The sequence below is a fragment of the Poecilia latipinna genome, unplaced genomic scaffold, assembly GCF_001443285.1.
Source record: "Poecilia latipinna isolate Pla-1442-1.1 unplaced genomic scaffold, P_latipinna-1.0 Scaffold70, whole genome shotgun sequence".
Taxonomy (NCBI): domain Eukaryota; kingdom Metazoa; phylum Chordata; class Actinopteri; order Cyprinodontiformes; family Poeciliidae; genus Poecilia; species Poecilia latipinna.
In genome coordinates, this window is record NW_015112686.1 from 103,806 (window position 1) to 115,047 (window position 11,242).

Below are 11,242 nucleotides of genomic sequence, written 5' to 3' on the forward strand. Positions count from 1 at the left end.
TGTGTGCGATATTTTTTTTTTCTCATATATATATATATATATATATATATATATATATATATATATATATATATATATATATATATATATATAAAACCTGAAAATGATGAAATTCAACAGGCGTTCTGGAATTGAAAAATATTCACAGAAATAATGATGGGGCCGGAGCACTCACTCGCCTAATAAATGTGCATACGCTGCAGAGTGGAGCTGAGGGAGACAAACGTACAGCAATGCGAAGCTGGCTGTGGAATAACAAAACAACAGTTATTGCTTCCGAATTTCACTGCAAATTGACTTGTTAACAACATAGTCTAACCTTCTGTTTCTGCCTTCCATTTTTTTTTTTTTTTGTCAGAACACTCAGCCATACACAACATCGACGTATTAACATTTGGTTGGAGAGGATGCAGGGGAATACTTCTGGTTCAAAGGTCAGACTATTTCTACATACTGAAGCACCACTGTAGTAATTTATTTCTCTCATCTAATTGCTCAGCTCTGCAAAGGGCAAACAGACATTTTGTGCTAACCTCTGTGATATTCACACTTTTTTTTCATTTTTTTTCATTTTAGCACTGTCATTGGACCAATTATCACAAGAGACAATGAGCCTATTGTTGCTTCAAGAAATGTGAACACTTTCAAATCAAAGTGTAAAAAGATGTAGAATACATAAAGCACTCGGTTGAGGCTCCTGAAAATACTGATGCTTCAGGCAGCCTAAGAGGAACTTCATCACAACCCTCTAATGAATCTATTTTGATCATTTTTTTTTCCTTCAACTTTGACATGGAGGACGGCTGTCTCTGCATTTGGAATTATGTTTTGGGAGTGACTGCTTCGTGAGACAGATGTCTGCGGCAAAATACCAAAACAGGAGAGAAAGAAATCAAAGGACATGGAAGGAACAAGTGCAGAAGTTGACAGCCCTCAGGATTTTTTTCTCCCTTTTTTAATATTGTGGAGTGTAAAATATTGTGCATAAAATGTTTGTCTTTTCCAGTGTACATGAAAACTTAATTTGTGCTGTTGGTAAATCTTCCCTCTTCCTCTTACATGCAAAACAGCCAAAGGTTGACGAAACTGAGTAGATGATGTGAAGATGAAACAAATGCATTGTGAAAGAGATGTTTGTGTGTCTTGAGACATTTTACCATTAGTCTGTGGGCTACCTGTTCGCCTTTCATCACCTCCTAAATGGCTTTACGAATTGAACTCGCGACCATTTACCCTGGAACTGATGAACCCGACAGAAATGTGCAATCAGTGGGTTGTTTTCAATACTTGAAATGCCTTATTTATGTTAAATGGTTCAAACGATGATTCTGTACATATGAAGCCATTTATTGATATGTGCTGAATTCCATTAAAATTGTTGTTCCTGTAACACTTTTTTTTTTTTTTTCACTTTCACTTAGTAAAATCTAAATACACTAAAAATGATACGATTATTTAATCTTTTCTTCAGTCTGCAGGGGTATGATTATTTTACTGTGTGTTTTTTTTTTGTCTAAAATTTAATCCTAAACCAGGACAAAAACAACTCTTTAGATCTAGAAATTGCTTAACATCGATCATATTTTCATAACTCTCTAAGCCACTAACAATGTATTTTTAAATAAAACTAAATAAGCTGTTTTAAAGATTAATCAATTAATCTAAACAACAAATAGAAAGTATTTGCGGCTCCTTTGCTATACGTCCTACTTCACAGCGTCACCTATACGCATTCCCTTTTCCCTCCGCACTTATTTGAGATTGTGGTTTAAATATTCAACTAAAAAAACAGGTCACTCCTTTAAGAAACTGATTCATCATCAGTTCTTTCCAATTTGTTTTATGCAAACATACAGAACATGACTTCATAAGCATGTTTGAATAATTAGTCCTGCAACAGACATTAGCATAAATCATTGTTTGCTGCAAATATAAATGAAACACCAAATGTAATACAGCCAAAAACATCCACCAGGTAGCGCAGTGTGTTTGTTGTTCTAGTGATACTAGTGAACACATTTTCCCTTTTTGGAAGATTTGTTATGGTTTGTTTATGATAAAAAAAAAAAAATATTGAATAAAATGCACCACCATTCATTCAACTACACAAAATGACTGTAGTGGTGGCAGCATATTGTACAATATTATTATTATTATATATATTATTTTAGCACCCTTTTATGATTTTTAGCCCAATTAAAGAGTCATATAAAAAGTTAACTATTGCCTCACTTCAGGTTGGATATTTTATTTTATTCCATTAAACATTTTGATGAAAAATATATTTAGATTTTCAGTGTATTCGGAAGCAGAGCTCTTATTTACTCATTTTATAGTTTGCCGCAGAAACTAATTTTTGAAGAGTTGGCTTCATCCATCAAAATAAGAAAGTAGCAGCAAATTTTCTCACAGTGTAAATATTTTTAACACTGAACATAATTTTAGTGACACAAATCCTCTGAAATTTCTAACTTGAAGTATTCCAACATTTTTCTTACTAAACCACAAATAACAATTAAAGTAATGAATGTCCATGGATTGTTTCACCCACTACCCCTTTGAAACTTCAAATTAATGGTCAAAAGGACAAATGCTGGGATAAATTTAGGAGTAATGCTATGAAATGGAGTCCAGCTAACTTGGAAAGAGACAGCTTCCTATTGCTTTCCATTTTTATGCTAAGCCACCAAGCTCCTTGCAATTACGCCATAAAAAGCAGGCATATTAAATCTTTCAATCCAGCCTGTGTCAGACACTAATCAAGCATTCTTCCCAAAATCCAAAATTATTGCTTTTAGTTATCAACAGCTAAAGAAAAAAAAAAAAAAAAAACTCATTAACCCATCGCACTTGCATGTTTGAGCCAGAAACACATTCATTAATTGGTGTCTCTCTGCACATTTCAAAAGACTTTTATAAATATTACACACACAGATGAATGGGTATCAGAACTAGCTGTTGTAAGGGCAGAACACAGCAGGATACTGACCAAGCCTTTCAAAGCCAAAGCCCCTCAGGAATTATTCCCGGAGGAACTGCCCGTGTCGTGTGTGGTGTCATCTATTCATGGAAATCAGATGTCTTTTTGAAGAATTCACCAAAGTAAAATAACTTGACAATAACGACTTTAGAGTTAACTCCTTTTTTTTAACCTAAAAATAATTTTGCACCTGTCAAGTTAAGGCACGGTATGCCAGCCACAACAGTTTTAAGTCACAAGAGCTGCATGAACCTCATATTGCTTGTAGACAATAGAAGTATTGCCTCTTGCAAAACCTATTCATACGTCTTGAAATTTGCATCATTTTTGTCATATCATAACCACAAACATCAGTGTATATTATGCTAGGTTTTCTGTGACATATAGCATGTATTATAAATGTTACTAGCCCCATTTTACTGCTGTGTATACAATATTAATCTACAGTTGTCCTAAAAAAAAAAATTCTGGTGATCCAGAAATTTTGAAGGATTCTCTGCTTGATTATTTGATACATGTTTATTTCAGTAAGTTTTTCTACATATCAGCATTTTTACTTTTAAACTTGCCTTTGGTCCAGCAGACCAGGGCAGTGAAATCTATCAGTACATGTCAGTCCTGTGGGATGCACCTTCTCTGAGTCAATATATTACAAAACCAGGTTTTGCAGCAATCAGAACTGTACCTCCTTTGTACAGATTTGCTGAAAACAGCTACAGCTCAGTTGGACTGAAGGAAGACTGTTTTTTACAGATTCTCAATTTGACTAGATTTTATTTAGGGGTAGCAGAGTAAATGCACACCACGGGTTTTAGATCATTATTTGTAAAGGAAAAAGACATGCAACCTATTTCTTCTGCATCATGAATATTTATATGACTTTACCTTGGTCTATCACATAATCCCAATGAATTAACAGTGGTAGTGTAACTACATATACATACTAACTTTGTGTTAGTATGTCTCACAAAATTTAACAAAAAAAATAATATTTTCATGGAGGTTTCAAGGTTGCAACAGGACATATATATATATATATATATATATATATATATATATATATATATATATATTAGCATTGCACTGCATTTTAAAAATTAAGTCTTCTAACAAAGAATGAACATACTGTCAATTTTGTTCAGATAAAACATATATCATGTTGTGGCATTTTACAAATACAGCTTCAGTCTGCAACTTAAAACTCTTTTTCAACTTGCAATCTCGACACTCTTATGATATGTTATCATATCTTTGCTGTTATCCATCGAAGGATGAAGCTTAGAGGGGATTCTCATAATCTCACAGATATCTTTTTTGTCTAAAAAGATGAAACATTCACCAAGGGAGGTTGGAAAAAATAGATTAAATATTCTCTCAGCTGCACAGGCCAGAGCAGTGACCAACGCTGTTGAAAGAAATATTGCAGTCATGTTTTTTTTTTTTTTTTCCTGGCCTCAGGCAAACAACATACATTTGCAGCTTTAAAATAATATCCTTGGAAAAAATAAATAAATAAGTTAATTAATTAAAAATACCACTGCTGTGTAACAGGTAGAAAGTAACGATTTGACTTTTATGAATTAATCAAAAACATGAACCCAGAATAAATTTCAGCTGTGGAGTAATACCCACACAGGAACACAGGAGCTCGGCGAGACACATGGCTGCTACCAACAAAGCCGTTTTAATTGATGCTACCTTTGGCAGGCAAAGCGTAAACTGCATGCTGCCGAGGCTTTTAATGAGAAGAGAAATAAATTGTTTGGCTTTAATGAGAGTGATATTTTACTGTAAATCCAGGTGTGGGTGTATTAGCAATCAATACACATCTGAATGGCATTTGTTCAAAATTCATTCCCCCTGCAGTTCTTCTTGTCCTGTCCATGGCGTGCTGTCTGTTGGCTCTGAAAGCAGCGCAGCGAGGCAGGTGCCACATTACAGCACGCTGTCCATCATCAGCTGTCCTCACATTCTTAGACTTCTCACAATGGCAGCTGCGGTGGCTGTGCAACCTCTGTGTGAATTAATTACCATGCATGTTAGGTTTCGCTTTATTTTCCTCCAGGCTGCCAGGCTTTTAACAAGAATCTGAAAGGTCTTCTTTCCAACATGGGATTCCTAAACGCCTATAATATGTGCAAGATGCAAGCACCAGGCATCCCTTTTTCTGTCAGTCTCCAGAGTGGCTCTCTGTGCTGCTGCTGTGAGGCTCTGATGTTTCCCATCGCACCACAGAGAGGAGAGATTTAAGACACAAGTGACGGTGATGTGCCCTGACTTTCTTTTCATGACGCACCGGGGGACGTCCAGGGATTCGAGGATCCCACGGGACACTTTTCACTCAACACACCCAAGTTATCTGGTCATGCACCAAATATCTGCTCTTGGAAGTCTTTTTTTTTTTTTTTCCCTATTATTTTCACATATATCAACTTGGGGCAACGGGATAAGACGATAAGGTGTTAGGTGTGAAACGGTGTCCGCCGAGACCAAAATCCCCAAACGCGCACAAAATTATCTGCATGAGCAAAGATCAATGCTGAGGATGTCTTTCTCTCAATGCCATTAAAATCAACTGCAGGACTGAATAAATATACAAAGACTTGCACAAAAACACATTTAACGGTGTAAAAGCTATCAACTGCTTTTATTGTGGTTGTTTTCTGTGGCATCAAGCAGTGACCAAGATTACGCAGTCTAATCACATCCTGTAACCGAGAACTGTCTCCACTTCCCCCTGCAGGACTCTCGGATTTCAAAGTCAAGGTAGCACAGACCAAACTGGATTCTAATTAAAGTTGACATCAGGTGCCTCGTGCTTCTTCCCCCCCTCCTCCTCAGGCTTTCATCTAAATGATTCATGCAGAGAATACCAGGCCTTTCATGCCGTTAGGTCCCCGCAAAGGAATAACAACTTGATCACAAGATGGCAAACTTAGATAGATTTACAATGACACCCGGCACAGTGTCTGTTGCCCTGGCTTAGATCAAGCTATGTCAACCCAGAACAGGAACACTCTGCTGGCATTTTACATATTGTTGAAAAGGTGGGTTTGTTTATTTTTTTTTTTTAACAAACACCCGCGCTGGCATATCGCAGAGAGTAAATTAAATCAGAGGACTAAAAATGTGTCTTCTAATAGAATCGCTTTGCATTAAATCTATAAAAAGTCTTATCTACTGCTGTGGAAAAAAAAAAATAAATAAAAAAATAAATAAACCCTTGTATATTTTTTGTTTTTGCTTTTTGTGTTTCAGCTAAATGCTTCATATCATCAAGCAACTTTTAATTTCAGATAATCTGATCCAACATAACATGGAACAGTTTCAAAAAATAATCTAATTTATGACATGGGGGGAAAAAAGCCACAGCCACCAACCTGGCCCAATTAAATGCAATCGACCACATGCTGTACGTTGAGCGGCTGAGTTCAGCTTTACAAGCAAAGCCCTGGGCCTGATTACTGCCAAACCTGTAGAATCAAGGACTCCATTAAGTGCAACCCTGAAGTTTAAGTCTGACAGCTTAAATTTCAGGTCTGACATTCAATTCAAAGACTTTGAGATTGCGATGAAGAACAAGAGCCTACAAACGGAAAAAACATGAAACAGTGTTGAACATTTCCAGCAGCGGCATACATGATGAAATTACAAGATGGCGGCATTGACGGCTTATCCAGGAGGTGGCAACAGAACCTAAGACAAGATCTAAAGTAACCGTGGGCCTAACTTGCCTCAGTTAACGTCAACAATCATTATTCAACAATAAGAGTAAAAAACCGAACAAAAAAATAGCATCCATGAGAGACTTCCAAGGTCAGAAAAGCTACACACCAAAATTATAATTTACTATAAAGTGGCACGGCAATATAGAAAAATAACATTTTACCTTGAGGCAAATCTGGTGGTGGTACCGTCATTGTTTCGGTATGCTTTGGTGCTTTTGGACCTGGAAATAATTGACACAATTTATTTAATAATTATATTCTGTTTCAAAGTAAGTCCCAGGTGACCTTGAGCCCAAGCTCACTTTGAGCATTTATTCAAAACACAATCACCAGGTCTATTAATGACTAGTGCAGAACGACAGGAAGTGATGCGTGGTGTAAAGATCAGGAAGTCTCCCCACACAATTCTTTCTAAAAAATAAAAATAAAAATGTCAAATGACATCAGTGTTGCAATGCCTCAAATTTAAATCACAAATCTCACCCTCTTCCTCTTCTTGTTGAAAATTCCTTTTGGGTCTTGTTAAACTTTTCGTACCTACAGTTGTCCGGTTGCATAAACCAAACGTCATCACTGCATCACTGCCTTGATCTACAAACCTGACATGCACAAACCAGGCCTGTAACTACTACTACTGACTTTAACCACATCACTGCTTTCACAAAACACAAGTAGATTGAAAAGATATCTTAATCCCACCTCTAATTGTTTTCTAAAACACATAAAAGACGTCCTGCTAGTTAAAGTTCGCATTTGTTGACAGAGGCACAATAATTTAGGGGGAACTTAGATTTTCAAGTAGGGTTAGGTTGTTTGAGATAGTGTTTTACCCCTTAGTAATTACTATCATCTTCAATCATCTTTCGAGACTTAAATATGTATTTATTGAAATTACTCAAAACCTAGTCAGTTTTGACGATCGGAAATGTTTACGTGTGATAACGAAGTGCAAACATGTTTGAGGTGGGAAAAGCTCTACGAGGACGTTTAGTTTGCAGGTGTGGCGACTTGAATAAGTTGCAGCCTGCTGAGAACCTGATGTGATTGTTTAGAGATTAATGTGACAAGCTGTGCCTCGATCACGTGTCGCAGGTTTGTGGAAGAAAAATGAGCTCAAGCACTCAATGTCACTCTGGGTGAAAGCGTCGCCTAAATGCCTACGGAAACGCAAAATTGAATCCTTCTATAAAATTGTCGAGGATACAGGTACGCTAAATAATTGCTGAATGGAGAGATGAATACTTGGAGGCTTCCCCCCCCCCCTCCCTTATAAATAGGAAGAGGATTTATCTCTGTGTACGAGAGAGAGAGAGAGAGAGAGAGAGGCTTTGAATTAAAGATGAGCTCCCTGTGCCTTTTGTTGGGCTATTGTGAATAACATGGCACATAGTACACAGTTAGTTCAGGTTTGCAAAAATAGGTTGGTAAAGTGGTTCAGCTTTGTAGAACCTGAACAGACTAAGTGTGACACACACATGTGCCTCCAGGCTGAGTTTGAGAGCTGTGTGTTCTTATTAATGGAGTTGATTTGGGCTGGTTGTTAGGAATAATCTGTGGTGGACCTGAAAATTAAAATTGTTGTGCCCTCAGAGGAGACTTGTACGCCATTAACACGTCTTTGTGTGTAGCATAAAACCGTTTTCCTTTCACTCCATTCTGTGTGCAGTGGCAGAGAATAACAGAATGTGTCATCAGCTGAGACGAAGGACGTGAAATGAGCAGCGAGCGACTCATGTCCAATCTCTCCCTGTGACCGTTGCGTCTTGCTCCAGGTTATTTTCTGTCCCCACCTCTCGTCCCTCACACTTAAACTTGAGTCTAATGGGTACTGACAGTAAATCGCAATTACCCATACGAGACACTTTAAAAATAGTTCAAGAAATTGGAATGCAGTAAATTAAACACACAAAGTGCTGCGTCATACTTCGAAAGCTGCTCTGGCTTTATTGTTCCAGATACTTGTTTACATCCGTATGCTGGCTTGTTCTTAAAATATAAAACGTGTTGCTGAGTCAAAACAGTGGCTGATGAAGAGATTCTTTGCTCTGAACCTCAGTATACGTACAAAACATGACCGCAAACACTACGGATTCAACTATTTTTATCCTCTGACTTACAATAGTGTTCATATTTTCTATTACAACTATAAAATTATGTGTATTTTACTACTATTTTCTGCGACAGATCAACATAATTAAGTATTATCGAGCAGGTTGGAGCAGGTTGGTTTCTGAAATATTTTAGATAGAAATGTTAAAAACAGTGTTAATTTCTATTCAATAGCCTTTCTTTGAGAAATAGTTCCCACACCTTTTGATCCACAAATTAAAAATTAAAGAAACTTATCATTCAGACTTTTTGTTGAGCATACAAGCGTTTTTAACAAACATCATCATGAAGAGAAAGGGACACACCGGAGTGTAAAGTCATGAAGAAGTTTGATGTACCGTTACATTATAACACAATATGCCAAGCACTGAAAATCTCATGGAAACTTTTTGGACTCAACATCTAAAAATGGAAAGAGCATGATGGTTCAGCAGCAAATCCTCAAAGACATGATCATCCACCTAAACTGACAGGCTGGTCAAAAGGGGCATTACACAGGGAAGCAGCTAAGAGGTCCGTAGTAACTCTTAATGAGCTTAGAGATCAACAGCTCAGCTCAGCACGTCTATTAGTCCTGCAAGCCACAAATGAGACCTTTATGGAAGAGTGGCTCAAAAAGAAAAAAAAAAGCTATTGATGAAAGAAAGCCATTAGAAATCCTGTTAAATGTTAGCCACAAGTCATGTAGGGAAAACTGTAAACATGTGGAGGAAGACACTCAGAGCATTTGGGTCTATAAGCCAAAAATAAAACAAACATCCAAAGCACACAATGCCCATGAAATGTGGTGGTGGCATCATCATGATGTGGGGATGCATTTCTTTAGCGGAAACAGATAGTTGATGCAAAAATGAAATAAAGCAGAGGAGATCCTGTTTAAGGTGGATGCTTACCTTCCAGAGGACCAAAAACAAAGTAATGATTCAGATCAAACCAAATCTGTGTTTTAGAATGGCTTAAAGTCTCAGGCACTGAGCTACTTTACAATTAAACATTTTCAGAAAAGCTTAGCCTCTAGATGTGCAAACCTGACAGAGACGTACTCCAAATGACTTGCAGTTAGAATTTGAAAGGTGCTTCTGCAAAATATTGACTCCAGAGGACTGAAAACAATTTCATGCCACACTTTTCAGATTTAAAAAATCTAAACTAGGTGTAAACTTTCTTCCACCTGATGCGATTCTTCACTATTTTCTGTTGATTCATCCCATTAAATGCCAATAAAATAAAAGTTTGCAACTGTAAAGAGACAAAATTAAATGAAAAGCATAAATTATTAGAACTGTTTATGAGATTTCAGCTTAAAGGTAGGTTAAACTTCCATGATTCAAGATATTGAAAAAAAATCTACATCTTGGATTTTTTTTTTCTTTTTTTTTTTTTTTTACATTACTGATAAACTGTAGTTGTAAATTGTATATATAGGGAACATAATTGCTGGTTAAGAGGCAGATTTAAACTAAAATTTCATCTACAAAGCTTTAGAGTATAGCTTTAGCTAAAACCCAGTTACACCAAGAAAAAACCAGAAACAACAAAAAAATGAGAATCTGAGAGAGAACAAAGAAGCATTTATACTGATGGAGGCAGACAACCGACACGGTGCAGGTGGTGTGAACAGCAAACCAGGACCAGGTGGGAGGAAAAGAGCAGAATGTAAGACTAACTGCAGCAAGCCCGAGAACACACACGTAACACACACACACACACAAATATGAGTGTAGATAATGAAACATAAGCAATAACCTTAAGCCAATGTGATTTTAACAAAACCACACACAAAATCACAAACACCATGGCAGTTTTCTCTCACTGTGTGTGTCCAAATTAGTGCAGCAGCAAAAGCTCATTAGGGTAATTCTATCTTGTTTTTCCATGTCAACTGCTTAAAGTTTATATCTTTCAGTACTTGATTAAATGTGTGTATTGAGATTCAAGTCTCCCCCTCACATGAACTGTAAAGGATCAGAGTTATCATTACTTTAACCAAGACTTAAAGTCACCTGCAAACTTCTGAGGTGAAAATATCAACTTAAACATTCCTCATGAAATAAATAAGTCGACATTTCCGCTTCAGATACGCCTTTTTTCCCCTCAACAGTCAGTTTTCCAGGCTGAAGAGTTAAATTGTAGCACAGCAAAGATTTATGGCAGCTCTCAAAACTGCTAAATGCAGTAAAGTTGTACAATGCACTTAAAAAGTGAATTTCAATCCTACATTTGGTATGAGAAATCAATTGAGCAATGTTTGTGTGAATGCAAAAAGCCTGAAAGGAAGTAACTTTCATCTTGCAGTGATGTATTTAAATAAAATCACATTTAGTTTTTTTTTTTTTTTATATAGATATAAATCCATTTCCTATGTAATAGTAAAACATAGAGAAGAATTCAACATGCAAATATGTACAAAATTTGCATCACAGTT

General features: G+C 36.6%; 1 protein-coding gene across 2 annotated transcripts in view; it reads left to right on the forward strand.

Annotated features, from left to right (window-relative positions):
- The window catches only part of LOC106934630 (protein FAM19A1-like), a 41,962-nt gene extending 40,569 nt beyond the window's left edge, over positions 1-1,393 (forward strand). For both annotated transcript variants that reach the window (XM_015014659.1, XM_015014651.1), the window contains exons 5-6: positions 359-434; positions 577-1,393. In XM_015014659.1, the coding sequence (XP_014870145.1) occupies positions 359-391 (33 nt within the window). In that variant the 3' untranslated portion in view covers positions 392-434; positions 577-1,393. The remainder of the gene's footprint in view (positions 1-358; positions 435-576) is intronic.
- The last annotated feature ends 9,849 nt before the right edge of the window (positions 1,394-11,242 follow it).